The 21,636-nt window shown below is 43.1% G+C and overlaps 1 protein-coding gene across 1 annotated transcript; it reads left to right on the top strand.

The window, feature by feature from the left end:
- The first annotated feature begins 5,653 nt into the window (after positions 1–5,653).
- LOC126175780 (hydroxysteroid dehydrogenase-like protein 2) lies at positions 5,654–20,404 on the top strand. The gene is made up of 2 exons (XM_049922756.1): positions 5,654–5,705; positions 19,487–20,404. The coding sequence occupies exon 2, from the start codon at positions 19,491–19,493 to the stop codon at positions 19,884–19,886; it is 396 nt and encodes a 131-aa protein (XP_049778713.1). The 5' UTR covers positions 5,654–5,705; positions 19,487–19,490; the 3' UTR covers positions 19,887–20,404.
- Positions 20,405–21,636: the final 1,232 nt, after the last annotated feature.

The raw sequence follows: 21,636 nt of genomic DNA, 5'->3' as shown, positions 1-21,636 counted from the left end.
CGCAGGTTTACCAGATATAGCTGAATCATGAGACCCCGAACATTTTCACAATCAGTTGGAAATGTGATTGTATGACCTTGTACTTCTTTGCCTGTTGAAGATGTGCCGAGAAACATTTAATGAACTTACAAATTGTTTATTTTCTTCATTACTGGCCAGGTGTTTCGTCGTGCAGATGTTTTGCAACTGCCTTTCAGCCAACAACAGAAGGACGAGCGGGCGCTCCTTCGCGGGGTGCTACTTAACTCGGTAGTCATGCAAGACAGAGGTTTACATAACGCGAAAATGTGCCACGGCGCGTCTTGCGCTGGCTGCTGGCAGATACTGCAAGCGACAGCTTTTGCAATTATCAGAGGCGCTCGTATCTCCAGGGAACGTGCGTTGTGCTGCTTCCTATGAAAATATGACAACGGTACCAGGACAGAGGAGATTACACGAAGCGTGAATAATCAAATTAAATTACAAAAGGTCGTTGAGAAATTATTACGAAAACGATAATATTGTTTTTTATAATTGGTAATTAGTGACAGGAATTCCTTAGTCATAGGGCAGATAAGATGCTTATAAATCGCAGTACATTTATTGCGTTTTATGTCTCCTTAGGAGGGACTACAAATGTGCTAATCCAGTTCAATAAAGTACTCGTAAAATAATCATGTGTATTGCTTCAGCAACCTGTTCATTATCACGTCATTTTGTAATAACCCATTTATATGCAAATGACCGATTGTTACTGCATTTTGTGAAACTACAGAAACTGCTGCAGCGTTCTCTTAGAGATGTTTGCTAGACAGTTTCTTGTCAGATTTCACGACTGGACGAGAACAGCCTCATTCAAGATATTTTAAGAAAGGCAGATCTCCTCTTGCTGGTGCACTGAACGTCGTTTTCCATTGACGAGCGGAAGGAAAGTAGTGTCGGGCTTGACTCCCTGATCTAATTTCCGCAGCAGACCGGAAATGCCAAAAGTGAAATAAGAAAGTCCGCTACTCATATCTTGTAACAAGTCAGAAACGATATTAAAATCATTGCACTTTCGTTGTCCATTGCGTAGATGTTCGATTTGAAGAAGGAAGTGACAACACCTTCAGATGACCTTTGTGTTGACAATTATTAAAAGCATCGTGGCGAAGAATGTGCGGGTTTACACTGAACTCGTATAATGCAATAAATTACCTTCAGCGTTTTCCATTAGCATTTATGTTCAATAAAAAGTGTGCAGCGAAGTTACAAACGCAGAAATTACTCGTTGGTAATCTCTTCCTCTACAAATACACTACAACAAAAAAGCGGAGAGAGAGAGAGAGAGAGAGAGAGAGAGAGAGAGAGAGAGAGAGGCGGATGGGTAGGTGCTGAAGAGGAAGGGGAGGAGGTGCAGACAACATGGAAAAGGCGAAATGCTTAGTCTATTCCTATGATATTATTATACAATTTATTTCCAATTAATGAGTGAGTCATCACTAAGTGTAAAATATTTCTGGTTTTTATCAACATAATGTATTATCGGGGACAGTTTCTTGCTAAAGCTTGCTATTCGAACATTATTTTTCGACCTGCAACACTTGCTGCTTGAAGGAAGTATATTTCTCCGCTATAGCGTTTTACAACCAAATAAAATCGAGATTTTGAATGACTAGGCGCTGATTAAGATCGGGAGAAACCGTTCCTCTTAAATACGGTACAAACGTCATGACTGTCTTACCATATATGTTCCGTACGGAGAATAGAGGGGTAGACGGTCCATTGTCTTACTTCTACCGACAAGAACAAATTTGTGTCCTTATTCAAGGGCACACAGTGAGTAATGTGGATAAAAGAAGTCAAAGATCCACGTAAGCTTTATATTATTTAAATAATATACTTTATTGATGAAATTTTCTCGGGTTATAAGCCAACTCACGGCATAGCTAAACACCATGGCCGCGCGGAATTAGCCGAGCGGTCTGAGGTGCTGTAGTCATGGACTGTGCGGCTGGTCCCGGCGGAGGTTCGACTCCTCCCTCGGGCATGGGTGTGTGTTTGTCCTTAGGACAGTTTAGGTTAAGTAGTGTGTAAGCTTAGGGACTGATGACCTTAGCAGTTAAGTCCCATAAGATTTCACACACATTTGAACATTTTTTAAACACCATGCAGAGCTACTACAATCTCTTGTGGGTCAGTGTACTCACCACATCAAGTACTAGACCGAGTTTGTGAAAGTGCTTCAAGAGATACGTCTGGACAAAGGTGACCTCCTAGACAGCTTCAATGTCACGTCTCTATTCGCACGGGTACCACTGGAAGATTCTACGTCATTACCAGACAGTCACTTCGATAGCAACACTGCTATTTTCTCTCACGACTCGGCTTTGCCGGAGCACCTTTCACCAACGAAATTCACCTTCACTCCCATATAAGATGCTTTATTCACCTTTAATGACCAACCTCAATCTAATGGTGATTTTCAGCTGTATTTAGCAACATAACTGCACTTCTGGCAGAATACGCAAACAGCATACATTTCATCATATAGACATGTAAATACTAAGTTTTTACTGTGTTGTTTTGTTGTTTCTCTTTTGGGTTACTCACGGCTGTAAGCATTAGGGGTGTGACTTCCTCTGTAGGTATTTCTTCTCGTCCATACACTCATATTTGTCCGTCATTATATTACTCGCATTGCGTACACTTGAAAATGATAAGTTGAACTGGCTAACAGTGGTGGATACTGCATCTGATTCAAATAATATACAACTTCAATGGAATCATTATAGTTTTCACTGAATGACCTTGACAGTGGCGAGATGTAATCATAGTCAAATGATGTTATCACTTCACAAGTGAAGAAAAGAAGGAAGAGAAGTTAGCGGTCCGAAGTCTAGTCGGTCTCGAGGTTATTGTAGACTGTACACTAGATCAGATGGAAAAGGATGTGGAAAAGAAGCATTCATAGCGTGTAGAAGGAGGCATGGGAAATCTAAACCATGATGAGCAGGTGGAGATTTGAATCTTCTTCATCCGAAATCGGTCAGTCCTATCTGTTACTTCCGGAAATTGGTCAGTCCATCTTAGTCCAGGGGTACTACCACTGCTACTGTTTATTTGTTGATGCTCCTCTTCGAATAATGGAAAAAATGGAGTTTCTTTATAGGCGTCTGTGGAGTAGGTTTGAATTTGGAAGTGGTCATAGGATAACGATTCATAAAAAAAATTAGGAGTGATATTTAAAGACAGCTAGGTAATGAAGTTTGCAATAACGTGGCACACTTTTCCAGTAGTACCTGTGTTACACATAGGGAAACAATAAGCAGGCTTGGTTGTCTTCAGTCGACTAAAATATACGCTGAACGATAACTGACTCGCGTGCTACACCTAGTAAGTGTTTATATTGGCCGTTACTTCACAGCACACTAAATAAATCTTAGTTTCATTACTCACATTGAACTGTCCTAGTCTATCCAGGCATTTCTGGCTCCAGTAATGTATGTGCATAATCCAAGTCCGTCCAAGAATTTCTGGGTTTGGTAATGTATGTGCATAACAATCACATTAAAAATAATTATAATTGTAGTATGTGCAGTCTGCTGGCGCATAGCGTCACATAGTTTCTATAGTTCAGAAGAAAACATCAAACCTGACATCTCCTTTTGTTTGTTCATGGATGATAGTGGTGGGGGAGATCGAAGTCGCAAATTGTGCTGAACGCACTTGCCGCCGGCATGTTTGGAAGTATCCTGGATTTGATTGAGCACATTATTTGTGCCAGCCGCAGGGACAATCGAATTCTCCACTTCGTAATGCAGTGTCTTAACCAATGCGAGGTTACATCACCTTTGACAGCTCTAGACATGGAGAAGTAAGGTAACTATTGTTTAGTGCATTTCAAATGTTTTAATTGACCGTAATTATTCGTCGTCATCTCTTACTTATCTTTGGGACGACCTTAAATACACTGACACAAATGGAAAGTGTTATTCCATCTAGGAGATTTGAGGAGATATTCGTCACTTAACGGTATGAAAAGATTAAACTTTTATTTATTATGGAACTGATACCCATCATCATCCCCATGGGTACGAATACAACCTTGTGTTCGTTGGTGCCATGGAGACAAACAGCCTCCAAATATTATCTCGAGGAATTTCTGGCTTTGCCTGGAACACATCCTATTCACTTCATGAAGATTGCTCACTGGAGGCTGGTATGAGAGATTACGTCTTCCTGTCGCTTCCCAGACATGTTCTATGGCTGACACGTAAGGGATCAGACAGGCCTGTTAAGGACCCATACTTTCCTCATTTGTGATGTGAACCGCTGTGTGGTCTCGCATTATCCTGCTGGAGTAAGCCATACGGTATCATGATCATGAAGAGTCTGACAACATGGTTTATTGTTACTGACACTATTATAGAGAATTCCTTTAACAATCGCCAAACCAGTCCTGTTGTTGTATCTAATAGCTTCCAACACCGATTCCAAGAGTTGGAGAGGTATAGGTCTCGAGAATCGCTACTTCCCGTCCATTAGATGGTCTGCGGACACGTGGGAATTAATCTGACCACCAAAAAGAGAAAAGAGACTCATCTCTCTTCACCGTAGAATCACTCAATTTCCCAGTTCGCTCTAACTGTGCCAGGATTCTGCAGTAAACGACGCATCGAGACTACAGATTTCCAATTATCTGTTCTTTACCATTCTTGATGAGACTCTCCTTGTAGCGTCTGCCTGGATTCCAGCTATTATCATCTGTGTATTTTTCGCAGCCAATCGAAACACCCTGCGATTTTTTTCATGGTGTAGTCCTTCTGGGAGGACCTGCGTCTACTCTTCTCGCCAAGGTGTTATTCTTGATGAATCTCGTCACCAATCATTCTACAGTCATTGCAGTACAGCTAACTGTCTGTGTGGACTGTTGGTTTGACGCTCTCATGTCCCCCACGCCAATGACTCGACCTTTCACAGGGTCCTGTAGATAGCGATAGGCAGTTCGTGCACATCCTCTGGGCTTGCTATGCTCTGACCCCCCACTTAAAAAGTTCCAGAAACGTTAGACACACCCTATAACCATCATGCGCATACCCCATTCTTCATCTGTAAAAGCGGTTTTTTTCTGTACTGAAAACATATTAACATAAGGACGAAACTTTAATCACCGTAGCCCAAATACTGGAGTACCTATTTGACTGCGTGCGGTCAAGGTATTAATTGTGTAACACTTCCTATTTCCGTCAGAGTAAGTCATGTAATCCGCGGAGAGAAGCATCTTACAAACTTAAAGACTTCGTTCGAAAGCCCCACCACTTCCTCTTCATCAACTGCAGCAGATAACCGTGATTCCTATTCGAGACGCTCTAGCGAATTGCGGAAGCAACCGACTTTATAGCCCGCCGTTCGAAGTGGAGGCAGTGCAGACGTGAAAGGGAACAAGCGACGTAGTCGCAGCCGCGGCGTGATTTGTATGTGGCTGAAGAGACGGTGTGGTCGGTCGCGAGGTCCGGAGGAGCGGTGGTGCAGTCAGGAAGGGGTGTCGCGGGCCACGGCGGGCGGCGGGAGAGAAAGTGAAGCGCCAGCCGGCAGCCGGCAGCCGGAGAGGCGCTTTTTCCCGGGATCGGGGTCAGCGGTGCCGTGCTTTATAAGAGCCGCGGCCGGCGCGCCCGCGCACTCAGCTCGAGTACTCCCTCACTCGCCGCGCCTCTGACTGCTCCGTCGGCGCAGACACCAAGCAGGTGAGCTTGCCGGACTGCGGCCGCCGCCCCCTCTCTGCGTCTAACTAGCGTACCACAGTGGGAGCTGTCACTCTCAGTGCTACTGCAGATTCAGTGCTTTACACGGCGAAGCGATAAGGATGGAAAAACATTTCAATTTTGTCTTGGTAGATGTTACGCATCAACTGGTGTTACAGTTCAATGTTTGTTTGTATATAAGTACGTTCTACATTTAAAACTGCAATTATAGTAATAATATGACTAGTTCAATCAACTTTTCAAATGTTTCATCGCAGTAGTTGTCACCTGTAGCTTCGATACTGTATGAGTTATTGATAAGGTCGTTTGTACGTATAATACAGATTTGACCCACCTGTGACTTAGTTGTATTCTTGTTGTTGAAGACGAATGTCCTAAATCAGTTCAAAAAATTTCTGCCGTACAAGTCTTCGAGACAGCTGCGAATTTATGATTTCATATGTGTCATGTTTCTTGAACAGAGACTATAAAATGAATATCAAGTTTAGATTACTAAAGCGTCGTAAAATTTACGACTGCACTTGGTATCAATTCGCAGTTCCCTTCAATCTGGTTTGTCAGTATAGGCTCTAAAACAAGACGTTTTATACTTATTTTGTATGTGACCTGCGACTGGCGACCTTAGCATTGTAATTAACTAGCGCAAATTATTACTTCCTTTGAATAAGATACGCAGTAGTAAAATTTACGATGGTTTAGTAACAATGCAACACTTTACCCCTTTTATTCTGGGGTTAACGAAACTAAAACAAGGGTAATGCAGTGTAATCGAGTGAAATCGAGGGATGCGGAAAGGACTAGGTAAGGAAATGAGACACTAAAGGTAGTAGATGAGTAAGGTTATTTGGACAGCATAATAAATTACGACAGCTGACGTTGAAGCGGTATTAATTGCAAAGTGGCTGTAAGAAGAAAATCGAATCTAGTGAAGAAGAATAAGTTAACATCAAATACAAATTTAAATGTCCGAAAGCCGTTTCCGAAGATATTTGCCTGGAGTGTAGCCATGCAAAGAAGTGAAACGTGGACGATAAACAATTCCAATAAGAGAAGAATAGGATCTTTTGAAACGTGGTGCTACAGAAGAATGCCGACGATTATATGGTAAATCGGATTACTCCTGAATGGTTATGAATTGAACTGTGGTAAAAATAACTTCAGTAAGTAGGTTTAAATGGATGTAGGTTGCAATACTGACGGGGAGGTAAGAGGTTCGCACAGGATAGACTAGCGGGCAGAGCTGCATCAAACCGGTCTTAGAACTGAAAACGACGACGAGGACAAGATGTTTCCCTATCTGATGGTAAATGACGCTTTTCCGTGCTTGTCCCTGGACTGAAAATACTACTGTCTTGCACAATATTTCACTGACTGATGAAGCTGTCTTCATCAGCTGTTGTGAGCGACTGTTATACATGCGCACTGTCTACAGTCCGACCAGACTGTGAGCAGTGTTGGCAACTGTATACCTTTACAGTATGATGTGTGGAATAATACTAGAACAGTCTAGGTAACTTACAGGAAACGTAGACTCACCCAACCAAAATGAGCAAGCGAATCAGCTGTCAATGAATACAATCTAGAGTAGATTCGTACTGTTTGAGAAAACAGCACAGTCAAGCTTGTATTTCGATTAATAAATGTCAATGAAACTTCACGTGCACTATTCACATTTTTACACAGAAATGTGCGCCTGAATCTTTTTTCGCACAATTTGTTTGCAAAGATAGGTTCAGAAAAAATTGATGCCAAATAAATTTTATTGAATTTAGTATGAGATTGCAATTGCCAGCATTCAGAGAAGCATTTAGGAATTCCTGGTACCCGCGCAGGGATGATAAAAACGAAGTACATGCGCTGACCACAATACTCATTATTGAAGAAAGCATTCGATACAAAAGTAATTGGGGATCAGCCTAGTGGATGTCTACCAGCTCGGTATGGACGTGGTTCAACAGAGTATTTCATATATCTAAAATGATGTAAAGAAACCATGTGGGCTTTCGAGGATACGTAAGCCTATTAGGGATGAAAAAGAGGAGGCAATATTATAAGTTTCCAGCCGCAAGTTTAATTTGATTCTTCGGACTTCCCTTCGTTACAGATGAATGTGTTCAAATCAGCACATGTGTCCGCAGAAGAACTCTTCACTTTTCTTTCATTTAATGTGAAATATCAAGAAGCAATGAGACGAAATACTCTCTTTTATTAGACATTAACTACAGTTTGACGCGTAGTATGAAAACTGCTGGACGAAAGCGTTTTATTGCGGTAATCCTCGTATAATGTCACAATTGAGAAGCACGTTCGTCGTCTGGCGTATTTTCGTTTCCTCACAGGGGCAATAGCCAAAGCTAAAGTAAGTAATCCGGAGCCCCCTTCTCCCCCCCCCCAAAAAAAAGAATCATAGCATTACTGTAAACGACACACGTCTAAGCACTGCTGGAAAGTAATGGACAAACGGGATAATAGTTATAGTTTTACGTTCCGTCGACGACGAGCGGAAGTTTGGGTTGGTCAACAAGGTGTAATGAAATCTACGGGTTTCTTTAGAAAGGAATCGTCCCGGTATTCGTCTCAAACGATTAAGGTAACCCACGAAAAATCTACAGCATGACTCGTGGACAGAAACTGGAACCCTGCTTCCCTCGAATGCGAGTCCAGTGGCTTAATTGCTGCACTACTTCGCTCGTTGCGTCGTCTGGAAAGGGAGACGAAGGAAGGCAGAAGTTTATCCCCTTTCAACATCAAGGTAGTATGTTTGGCAGGAATTGCCTGTGGGTTTCTTGAAGGAATGATCACGACTTTCACATGAAATGATTTAAGAAAATCAGAAATCAGGACTGATGGATGGTAACTTGCACCTCGCTGTTCTCCAATACAAAGCCAGTTCGTCAACTTCCTCTTTTTCTATGACGATTAAATAATTTAAACCCCATCAATCCTCCATAGTAGGTCAGTTTGTTTTACCAAGGGTACAATATCTGGTAGGTACTTACTAAAATGTTGTTTCAGGGGTTCTTGATATATTTTCGTAATATGTGACTATGCAGTTATCACCTGCATGCAGCCTTAAGTTTCTGTGATTACCTATTTGGATTGTAAGGGTATAAAACGAAACGATTTGCAGCCCTCCCATTACTTTCACTCAAACATATAACAATGTATTATGTATGAGACCTATATTTATGGAAGTGAAACTTGAACCATTATGGTAGCACACATAGAAGCTAGCCCAAGCGCTACAGCATAGCTAGTCGCCGAGTCAGCACATAATATAATGCGTCAGTGTGTGCTTCCTGGGTAGCAGAATTTTTTCACTCCATCTACTTCGTCGTCATCAATTTCGATGTTACATTTATCGTTAATTTTATTTCTGATACTCTTCATTGCTTTCGCCTCTCTTCGGTTTAGCTTCAATCCATATCCTGTACACATCGAACTATTCATTCCAACCCCCGGTCCTATAAGTTTTCTGCACTTTCACCGGGGATAGTGATGCGATCAACGAATCTTATCATTAGATGAGTAAGAGAAACAAAGGCCTCTACGCTACCGGTCAACTGAAAGTCTTATGAAGTGTTTTAATCTTTTTAATCAAATCTGCAATGACAATTCTTGACTAACTTGCAACCTTTCCTGAGAATGTCACTCTTCTCCATTAAATTATATGTTAATTATGTCGTTTCGAAATACGAAAGAAATCTATAAACGATTAAATTGAGTCAACAGTCTCTTAGAGAATATTTGACTAACATGCTCAACATGGACTTTTCTTCCCCCTTTCTTTTCCCTCTTCTTTCTTCCAGGTTATATTATCTTTTTATTGAAGTCACTATATCTGACCACATATTCTTTTTTCTCTTTATGGTTTGATTACTATAGTTTCCTAGAAAACGAATAATGATTGAGCACAGGACACAGCAATGACAATATTATCAAATATATCCAAATACTGTTTCATGAGATTTCAAAGTGCCAGGTTTCAGATGCTATGAGTCGACGAACAGTATCTTCTATTGATTACCCGCGGTACTGTGTAGCGAGAGAGAGAGAGAGAGAGAGAGAGAGAGAGAGAGAAATCAGTATTGAGCGAACAGAAATAATCCCTTTCTTCACCGCTGGTATAGCTCAAACATAGAGTTACACTCTACCAAAATTATAGTTCGGTCATACTGCTACGATACGTAAATGACGTAGTAAATGATAGGAATGCCGGTAGTATTGACAGCATTGGTAGGGAAATACGTATAAATGAAAGCGTGAGAGAGAAACTGCGCGCCTACGACTTCTCTTTGTTCTTCCTTCGCTCATTTGTTTATTTGTTTGCGTTGCACATGATTAGAACTGCACATCGGTCACTGCTAGCCCACTGTGTATTCTACATCCTCATAAAATATAAATTGCATTATATAAGTACTAAAAATTAGTTTGTCGCGTAAATTCTGTACTTTTATGTAATCAAACTACAACTACAGTTCAACTACAGTTCACCTGCACAAATATAAAAACCTATAAAATTATTGTTGTTTTTGTACTCAACTGAACGTTCATCATCATGATCAACGAGAAGAGTTTCCTGTATTTTTGAGAAGTTCAAAATGGTTCAAATGGCTCTGAGCACTATGGGACTTAACTGCTATGGTCATCAGTCCCCTAGAACTTAGAACTACTTAAACCTGTCTAACCTAAGAACATCACACACATCCATGCCCGAGGCAGGATTCAGACCTGCGACCGTAGCGGTCGCGCAGCTCCGGACTGTAGCGCCTAGAACCGCTCGGCCACTACGGCCGGCCTTTGATAAGTGCGACAGTTGTTCATGAATACTGGAAATGTTTTACATAACCTCGACAAAGCATTGAAGCTATTTTCGATATATTTTTGTTTCGCGGTTTTTAATTTTGTATCTTTTTCCGAGAAAATTGCATTTTCTAATTATATATGATAAATCTGTATTTTTTCTTACTTTTACTACATCCCGCTGTTTGACGTCACAAATCCATAATTTTCGAATAAAACCTGAATTAAATACAAATTCTGCTATACTTACGCAGCTCTTCATATACCCTCTCTTAGTTACTAGACGGTTCACCGTTTCCGGCTTCTGGGGAAATGTAGCAAGACACTGACCGCATACGCACACAAAAGGAACAAAATTAGGTAACGTCACAATGGATGTGCAACACACCTAACGAACAGGTAACGCGATTTCTGATCTTAACTGACCATAGGCACTAGGAAAACTACCGTAGTCTACGCTCACTTTTGGCAGCCTACGGCAATTTTACAACTCTGTTGAAACACCATATAGGCGAGTGGTCCAGGCACCCCATAATTCATAAAGATATGTAATTGATTTTGCTTTGATAATCTCTTTTCCAGGAGTGTAGTACTAACAGATAGAAAAAATTCTATGTTTACCACTAACTGAATCGTCATTAATATCTTCTCGGTGTCTTTCCGCGCATTGGTTCGGTGTGCATTGCTGAATCCTAACAGTAGTAGTATCAATCAGCACCCGAAGTAGTACAGCGGAATTAAAAGATTAGGTGTATGTTCAGGAAAAGCTTCCAACAGATGTTGTTTGAGCTCACTGTTATGTGAGACCTTAATGTTACATTGAACATCATTGTCACTGGGTACTGTATTTTACGTGGGCGTACCGCCAACATAATCCATACACAGGGACATATTAAGTTTCCTAGTTTATTTAAGATGCAGGAGGATTTCATAGAAAAGTGTCTCTGATTCGACAGAATTTATGGAATTACAATCGGAGTCACTGCAAAATTATTCTCTCTCACTTAGCCTACTGTCTGTAATCGGAGATGACAGACCACGCAATCAATAAAGTTCCAAAACAATGCCAGATCGTAGCCATATGCTGTTGTGTTTGCAGGCGCGTACCGCCAAAAGTCGCATAGACATACAGCGTACGGCTTGGTAAGACCAAGAACTTCGCACTTAGATGCTGACTTGTGAAGGCGGATTAGACACGGTTCACGTCAGTCTCAGGCATGAGTGTAGGTTTCAAAGTGACCTCATTGTGTGTGCCAAGTCATGTGGTTGGACGGCCACCCCTCATTACAGATGTTCGACGTCGTAGGCTGGGCAGACCAGTGTGTCTGAACGTACAGTGCACCGAACACTCCTAACGATGGGCCTCTGCAGTCGACGACTCACGCATTTGCCAATGTTAACACCACTACATCGGCAACTACGACTGAAACTGGCAGACTGAAATGGGCACTTGATCATCGGCATTAGACGATGGCGCAGTGGCAGAGCGTTGCATGGTCTGATGAATACCGATACCTTCTTCATCATGCCGATGGGAGGGAGTGAATCCGTCGTCTTCCGGGAGAACAGCTCCTTGATACCTGTACTGCGGAGCGGAGACAAGCAGGTGGCGGATGCATTAAGCTCTGGGGAACATACACGTGGGCATCCATGGGTGCGATGGAGTTCGTGCAAGGCACCACGACGGCCAGGAAGTATAGTATACTGGTTGCGGGCAACTTACGCCCCCTAATGACGATCATGTTTCCCGACAGCAGTGGCATTTTTCAACAAGATAATGCGCCACGTCACAAGGCAAGGAGTGTGATGGAGTGGTTAGAGGAACACAGTGACAAATTCCAGTTGGTCTGCTGTCCCCACAACTCGCCAGATCTGAACCAGATCGAACACATCTGGGATGTCATTGAGCGTGGCGTCAGCGTTCATCGGCCCCCACGCCGGAGTTTGTGGAAATAAGGTGGCCTGTGCGTGTAGATGTGGTGCCAACTCCCGCCAGCGACCTATCAAGGCCTCATTGCTTCCATGCCACGACGCTGTTATCCGTGCGAAAGGTGGGCATACCGTCTATTAGGTAGGTGCTTATAATTTCTCGTTGATCAGTGTAATGGCTCCGTTATTTAATGAAAGATGACGTCATTACTATAAGAACCTTCAACTTGCGAAAGAAAAAAGGCTCCATTAGTATTCTATATCTCGCAACATTCAAACCCTTAAAAATATTGGCGTATGTAATAAATGAAGAGTTTTCTCATTTTAGGCATGTCGCAAGCGAGGTGACACTGGTATTACCGGCATTACCATTCATATCCCCACTACGTATCCTTGCCTTTTCCGATTCATCCCTCATCTCTTTCGTGGTCGCACAACGACTGTTTCACCCAGGTTAATATTCAAGAGCGAACTTCAGTGGATGACGGACTTGAGTCTCATATTTAAGAGAAAACACAGTGACAAAGAATGGACATTTCTGAAAACTCGCTAAAAGACAATTTAACTAGAAAACTTCTATTGCTATCGTATCGGCCGTTGAAATTATTGTCGCTGAAGATAATGTTCCTCTGCTACTACGGGCTTTCATTCGACTGGCGTGCGTGTTTGTGTTGCAATGCACATGTTCAGCAGGAAGTAAAAACCTGAGACAGAATGGGCGGTGCATCTGGAAGCGATTATGCAACGGTAATTATGCTGCCCACTCCCTGCAGCGCTACTTTCACTGTAGCTGAGTTCTGCGAAGCAGCACGCAACCAGCCGGTAAGAGGTGGCCCGGTCCTGACGCTTGTTTCATTGATTATCACCACATTTCTGCAATAACAAAGTTTTTAATCATGGTCGACTGAGTAATAAATTTCTTTCATTGTCAACAAATAACCGTCTATGGTACATAATGAAGCATGTGTCTTCCAAAAATTCCACGGAGAGAAAAAGCCAGTATTTGCACATTTCAGTAGTATGCAATACATTGAAAGGATTTTTATAAAGTATTTATTTATTTAAAGTGAACCGCTCAGTTGCATCGAGCCATCTCTTACATCGGACCGGGGTTTCACACACACAGTATCTTATTATGTATCTAATAAATAACAATTTTGATATGACAAATAGTGTTAAAATTATTTGGGAGTCCTTAGTAATAATGTAAGTAAATAATGCCGACTATGAATTAATACAGTTAATACTGGCAGCACTTCCACAACCGCCGCTGCGGCTTCCACTAATAGTGATAATAGTAATAATAATAGTAATATCTGTAGAGATGTTTTGGATTTAACTCAGGACACTCGCGCACAGTTTGATGATCTACAACTATTCAGCGCCACGTCTCTTGCATTTTTCAGACTAATGTAGGCTATAAAACTACGAGCATGTTGTCATAGCATGTGAGCTTTCACGGCACGGTATGTTACGCTACCGAACTACGCAACTGTTATCTCAGTTAACGCCACCTCATGACAAGAGGTCAGCAAAGTCGAATACGGTGGGCGTCTATAATAATTCAAATCTTTTCTTCACTGAAGTTTTAGAAAAAATCCTGGTGAACAAAAATTACAAGTTGAATAATGACTTTTGTGCAACTCGTATTGTTTCTCAGGTATAAGACGTACATCCTTGTCAGCATCAGCACAGTGCAACTATTACTAACAAAGTGTCAACAGAGCTTATAATCCTTTTCGCGCGTTTTGCTGGAGAGCTAATGTGTACCCTTAACCTAACAAGGGACGAAGTTTTCCGCAAGACCAGTTGAAGCTACTAGTGACAGTACAACCCTGCAATGTACGCGTTTAAATGAACATTGCTGGCTGAGAGCGATCGTTTGATCGCCACAATGGGAAGGATTTCTTCCTTCGTCGTATTAGCAGCCTACCTTTACGAAATATGAGTTTTCCTTCAGGTATATTTATTTAGTGTGGATGCCCATGTTGAATGCAAACACTGCTGTTTTTACGTTGTTAATAAGAGGAAGAGAAAACGTCTTTCCCTTGAATATCACCAAGGAGCTCACGACCTTACTATTTCCATCCGACTAGTGAATTATCATCAGGAACACCACAGGCCTGCACTACAAGACACAATGCGGAGAGGCAGTAGATTCAAGCCATGTTAAGAGTGCAGTACAGTCTTGAGGAACTATACGCCTTCACATCTTCTTCCCTTGTGGTCAAAACGACTCCGACGAAAGTTGCTCCCATCAGTGTAGACTAGCGAGAATCAGCAATTGAGACCTGTATTTCTTTGCCTGTTTGTGCACTCACTGCACACTGAGTTCCTAGAGAACAAGCACCAGAAGGTAATTTGGCTTTACTCCCCCGTCACAGGCGAAAGAAGTGGAGGGGATTTCAAATCCCGCTTTTTAAAACCAGATTTAGATTTCTAATTGGAAGTAGCAGTACCAGAAGGAGAATAAAAACATCATCAACAACAGCAACAACAACAACAACAAGTAGAAAGGAGAGGAGGAAGAAAAGTGGCGGTTTGGCGTGTCGAGGTCATTTGATGGGGCGCTAATCCGGTTGCGAGGAAGGTGGCGTCGGCTGTGAAAACTATCCCACAATTTCCCTGAAATGTTTTAGGGGAACCACGGCAAAGCTAAACCTGAATACTCCGCTTCTTTCAGAAACGAGTCTAGTGTATTGATTATTGATTTCTTCCAACGTTTTCAATAGTTTCAGGTGAAACGTGGAATGGTATCTAAAGATCCAATGGCTGCCTTCTCACTGTGTACTCATGACTGAATGTGATTTTTGATGACGAATGAAGACTTTATTACTACTCCAGAGCAATACAACGTCATTCGTTTTAGCAGAAACCAATCTGGGTGCGCCTAACTCGGACGTTGAGCTCTCCCACGCATGCATTTTTGTTGACGTTCGCCTCTGCCATCAATAGGGATTTTCTTCCATTAGTCAACCCGCGATATGCTTTCTTTAGAAATACTGAGCACATTTGCATAAGTCTCGGTGATTATCTCTATTTACAGTTATGATAAATCCTTACTCTCGCATGATATAAAATGACAAAATGTATTTAACCTGTCAGCACCCTTGTAGACCTACTCTGGAAGTGCTCAACATGTGACATATGAGGAGGTGGACATAATAACGAGACTCAGCAATGCGGAAGTTTGCCAGCATATCTTTGCAAAGGTGGAGTTCAAACTATGTCACGTGGAAACTAGACCGATCAGTGAGCAAAGCGTGGACCGCTATATTATAAACTAAGATGTTGAAAATCGATATGTTCGTCCAGAGTAACGCGCAGCGCGCTAGTCTGCCACACAGAAAACTGAGCCTGACTCGGATCGAATCCGCACCGCGGAGTAACCACCGCGGCTTGTGCACAGGAGAGTCTGAGTGTGGTATTTACGAGGTTTCTCAAGCTCGCTTAGGCGAATTCTGGACTGGTCCCCAATTTCCGCCTCAGAGATTACGATACACAAACAGTTAAAATACGATAACATACACAGAACAATGTTTATCCAATTCACAGGCAGGTGGCGCACACAAGTTCCCTCTGTAGTGTGACAAACGACTGTGGAGGCAGAAATGCAACAGCCGGCAAAGTTAGGTAAACTAAATTTGCCAAATATGAGTACAACGGACCGTGTACTAGATGGGATTAACGCTGAGAATATGATGTTAAAAATTCTTGTGTTTTGGTGTACGACATCATTCTTACCCGACTGTATCGTTGCTGATCTCTTCTTCCAGAAACTGGAGCATAGTAAAAAGTGTCCCGGGCCTGCTGACAATCACGTTATAAATTTATTGTGTAACAAGGGCTTGAGCAGAGCTGGAAGTGATAGAAGTGTCCAAGCGCTTAGAAAACATAGAGTATTCGGCGCAGGTCGGGCGAGGCATGAGGCATCTGTGTTACCATAGTTTCCAGGCAGCGTTAAGCGGATACAGTACAGAACAGTAATCCGAGGGTCGAGGGGTAGATCATAATTGATGATTTACACGTCCTGGGGTCATATTCATCTCAGAAATAGGGGATGCAATAATTTTATCAGTATCTGCAAAGAGAAACTATTGTCCGTCTATAGCTGCCGAAGTATGTTCGAAGGTAAAAATTAAACTGACGGAATAACTCATATACCATTTGATTACTATCCCTTGTCGTAAAGTTATGTGGACAGTCCTCGTGTACGCCGTAAGTAGAGTCCTTTCTTGGAAATAGATTTTCGTTCTCAAATTTTCCTTTGCCGTTCCTTTTCATACCTATTATGAAAATGTTAACAAATATAACATATTGAATATTATGTAAGTTTATTTGCAGTGTAAGCAACGCAAAAATTGAAAATAAAAATGTTCCCCAGAGTGATTAGACCCTTTGACCCTTCTATACTCTTTCCACTGCGCTAACCGCTGATGGAAACTACGCTAACATAAATCATTCAAGCTTCACCTCACTCCCGCGAAAAATGCTATTTTTTTGGAAACACCAGGCCATCTACAGCTCCTACTTCTGACACTTTCATTTATGGCCAAACCTTGCATATGCCTTAAATCTGGGCGAAATCGGTGATCACGCTAGGCGCGTCCTCGTTGTAAGATCGACTGTTAAAATTTCGCAAATTTAAGAAAACATTTCCCATTTTTATCACGGTAAATATTCATGATAGGCTATTCAATGGCATTTCTGTGATTTAGGTACCAGTACATATCAGTTAACGGCGTTAAACGCGGGGAATACTTTTCTTAAGTTCGGAAACTTTGACAGTGCGATTTAATACGCAGCGAGTTCCCGGAAGAAGGCTCCAGCAAAAAAGCCGTATCAGAAGATTCTTGCAAAAATTATGCAGTACCAGAACCCAGCAGCTCTTAACTTTACCGACAATGATCGCCAAAGCCTGTACTCTTATGTTTTTATTAAACTGCTTCCTAAGCACCAAGAGCCATATGCGTGATAGTGTGACAGCCCATTCAGCGAGTTCTGCTGTTGCCCATGTTGTACACAGGAATGACAAAAGTCCTGGGATACCTCTTAATAGCGTGTCATATCTCCTTTTGCCCGTCTCAGTGCAGCAACACGGCATGGAATGGACTAAAAAAAGTCGTCTGAAGTTCCCTGCAAAAATGCTCAGCCATGTTGCCTCTATGCCGACCATAATTGCGAAAGTATTGTGGGTGCAGGATTTTGTGCACGAATTTTCTCGATTATGTCGCAAAATTTTCGATGGGTGGCCAAATCTTTCTCTCCAACTGTCCAGAACGCTCTTTAAACAAAACGCGAACAGTTGTGGCCCAGTGACTTGGCGCATTGTCATCCAAAACAATTCCATCGTTGCTTGCGATCAAGAAGTTCATGAATGGCTGCGGATGGTCCCCAAGTAGCCGAAGATAATCATTTTCAGTCAATGATAGATTCAGTTGTACCAGCGCGCCCAATCCATTCCATGTAAACATAGTCTACACCATGTGATTTCGTAGACTTTCCCGGCCTAATAACTTCTGATATTCTTCACGAGTTTGCAGCCGGAGCAGGTCTTCGTCTGGACGAGGACATGAGCCGGCTGCAAACCCGTGAAGAATATCATAGTCTACACCATTATGGAGCCACCACCAGCTTGCACAGTGCCTCTGTAACAACTTGGATCCATGGCTACGTGGGGTTTGCGCCACACTCGGACTCAACCAGCTGAAGTCGGGACCCTCTGACCGGGCCACGGTTCTGCAGTCGTCTAGAGGCCAACCGATAAGATCACTAGTTCAGGAGAGGCGCCAGAGGCGATGTCGTGCTGTTAGCAAAGGCACTCGCATCGATCGCCCGGTGACGTGGTCCATTAACGTCACATTTCGCCGCACTGTCCTAACGGATACGTTCGTGGTACGTCGCACATGAAGTTCGGCGGTTATTTCACGGAGTGTTTCTTGTCTGTTGGCACTAACAACTCTGGGCAAACCCCCTGATCTCGGCCGTTAAGTGAAGACCATCGGCCACTGCGATGTCTGTGGTGAGAGGTAATGCCTGAAATTTGGTATTCTCGGCAAACTCTTGACACTGTGAACCACGAAATACTGAATTCCCTAACGATTTTCGAAATGAAATGGTCTCTGCGTCTGGCTGAAACTATCATTCCGCGTTCAAAGTCTGATAATTCCTGTCGTGCGGTCATAATCATGTTTGGCTCAAATGGCTCTGAGCACTATGGCACTTAACTTCTGAGGTCATCAGCCCCTAGAACTTAGAACTACTTAAACCTAAGTAACCTAAGGACATCACACACATCCATGCCCGAGGCAGGATTCGAACCTGCGACCGTGCGATCGCGCGGTTCCAGACTGTAGCGCCTAGAACCGCTCGGGAACCACGGCCGGCCCCATAATCATGTCGGAAACCTTTTCACATGAATCGTCTGGGAACAAATGACAAATCCGCCAATGTACTGCCCTTTATACCTCGTGTACGCGATACTACCATCATCTGTATATGTGCATATCGCTACCCCACGACCTTTGTCACCTCAGTGTACACTACATCTACATCTACATTTATACTCCGCAAGCCACCCAACGGTGTGTGGCGGAGAGCAGTTTACGTGCCACTGTCATTACCTCCCTTTCCGGTTCCGTTCGCGTATGGTTCGCGGGAAGAGCGACTGCCGGAAAGCCTCGGTGCGCGCTCGAATCTCTCTAATTTTACACTCGTGCTCTCCTCGGGAGGTATAAGTAGGGGGAAGCAATATATTCGATACCGCACCCAAAAACGCACCCTCTCGAAACCTGGACAGCAAGCTACACCGCGATGCAGAGCCGCTCTCTTGCAGAGTCTGCCGCTGGAGTTAGCTAAACTTCTCCGTAACGCTATCACGCTTACCAAATAACCCTGTGACGAAACGCGCCGCTCTTCTTTGGATCTTCTCTATCTTCTCCGTCAACCCGACTCTGTTCATTAGTTGTACGAGTATCTTAGAAGCCGCAGTAATGCGACTGGTTCGTATAGAAACGTGTTCTTATTTGCAGAACGATGAAGGCGACGTTAGCTCTGGCGCTGCTGCTGGCCGCCGCCGCGTGCGGCTCGCCGCAGCACCCGCCGCAGCAGTACCGCCAGCCGTCGCCGCAGCAACAGCCGCAGCAGCAGCCCCAGCAACAGCAGCAGCTGCAGGGGGCCCCCGACGGGTCGAGTGCGCAGGGCAGGGAAGGCTCCGTATTTACCAACGAGGCCATCCGCCAGGCACAGGACACCTATCTCATCCCCAAGGATGCCACTATACAGAAAGTACAAGAAGGTATCGAGCTGGCAGCCTACGAGCACATCCCCGGCGATCAGCGCATCAACCTCTTCGAGATCCTGGGAGCGCACGTGCCCCCAGAGGTAGTCAATAACTTGCAGGCGCAGGTCGATCAAATTGGCAAGCAATAAGCTTCTTCGTCAGAGAACATACTGTTCTTTATTTATTAGTACTTCGGTATCTCACCAGACTGTCGAGAGAAAATGCATAAAGGACCCTGCACGTTTTCACCAAAAAACATTGTATGCTGTGAGTGGACACGAAGACGTTGTGTGAATCTCCTTCGAATCGAGAACTACTCTTCAAGCATACACCACGATTTCATTTACCCTAAAATGAATCTCACTGCTGATTTACAGGACTCACTCCCCTTTGTCATATTTCCAGGTATCCCCTTTCAAAATCCGTACACAGGCGACAAATACGACTGAAACAATGTCTTTAGAAATTCAAAGAAAAACATGATTTGTCAGTCTTCCAGAATTTTACAAGCATCTGAATACAAAATCACTGGGGAAATTTTTAGTAGAAGCTAGTTCATAAGCACAATTCTCTGTTTCAAAATGTACATCTCGGCGAAGAGTTCATCGTCATTTAAAAAATATGTACTGCTTTTTTATAATTTGAAATACATTTTTATACAAAAATATAGTGTCTGCCGAATTGTATTTTCCACTTGAACTCCTCACCTCCAGTAAACGGCCTTCGGGATGACGAGTAGCCAGAAAGAGAAAGTGAGACCTCAACTGGCTGCCCGGCGGGTTTCCTGGCCGTGTGAAAGTGAAAGTGAAGGGTCCGAAGGTCACAGCCCAGCCGTCGGATGCTGCGCACTCCCACCAGTCGAGCACAAACGCAGTATGTGGGACACCAGCAAACGGATATTCATCTCAGCTGCTACACACATACACTAGGAGTTGTTCGAATTGTGAACTGACGACAAAGAAACTCGGCGCTTGTAATAAACGCAGCGTCTAAGTATTTCGCCGCTCAACGACTCAGATGTGCACCAGCTCATCAAGAGCATGCTTCAAGCAAATAAAAGAGCAGCATACGTCAGGATGCATCTAGTACTTAGTAAACACCTCCACTTGATCTCGATTCACTGTCATCAGTTCTTTAAAAGCGATGGAACCCAAAGGGAAATTATGAGCGTCTTCCAAAACACATGATGCCTCATTAATTTTTTTACGAGAACACCGGCACATCATCTTAGTCTAATTATTGGAACTAAATTAATCACTCGGTCGACATCACCGACAAACCGCCTCAGATTTTACGTATAATGTGGAAAATGTCTCAACATACTTGACTTATGAAATTTCGCTGATTAAAAGTATATGGGATAACCTCACTCATCAGCTCACTTATCCGTACTCCCCAGAGGTAAGCGAAATACAGAAACGGATCATAACAAGATAGCAAATAATCCATTATAATCCATCATTCATCATCAGTCCATCATAAACTCATCTACGTTTACATTTATACTCAACAAGGCACCCTGAGGCGTATGGCGGAGGATACTTTTTGTGCCACTGTCACTTTCCCCCTTTTCTGTTCCATTCTCGTGTGGTTCGCTGGAAGAATGATTGGTGCTAAGCCTCTGTGTGGGCTTGAATCTTTATTATTTTATATTGAGGGTCTTTTAGTGAGATACATGTAGGAGGAGGCAACGTATTTGTTGGCTCTTCGAGGAACGTGCGCTCTAGGAAATTTAACAGTAAACCTCGTCGTGATTCACAACCCCTCTCTTGCAGCGCCTGCCCCTGGAGTTGGCTGAGTATTTCCGTCGCGCTTTCACGCTTACTAAATGAAGCAGTAACGAAACGTGGTGTTCTTCTTTGGATCTTCTATATTTCCACTATCAGTCCTATCAGACAT

This window comes from Schistocerca cancellata, chromosome 1 (assembly GCF_023864275.1).
Source record: "Schistocerca cancellata isolate TAMUIC-IGC-003103 chromosome 1, iqSchCanc2.1, whole genome shotgun sequence".
Taxonomy (NCBI): domain Eukaryota; kingdom Metazoa; phylum Arthropoda; class Insecta; order Orthoptera; family Acrididae; genus Schistocerca; species Schistocerca cancellata.
This window is presented reverse-complemented; position numbering and strand designations above follow the sequence as displayed.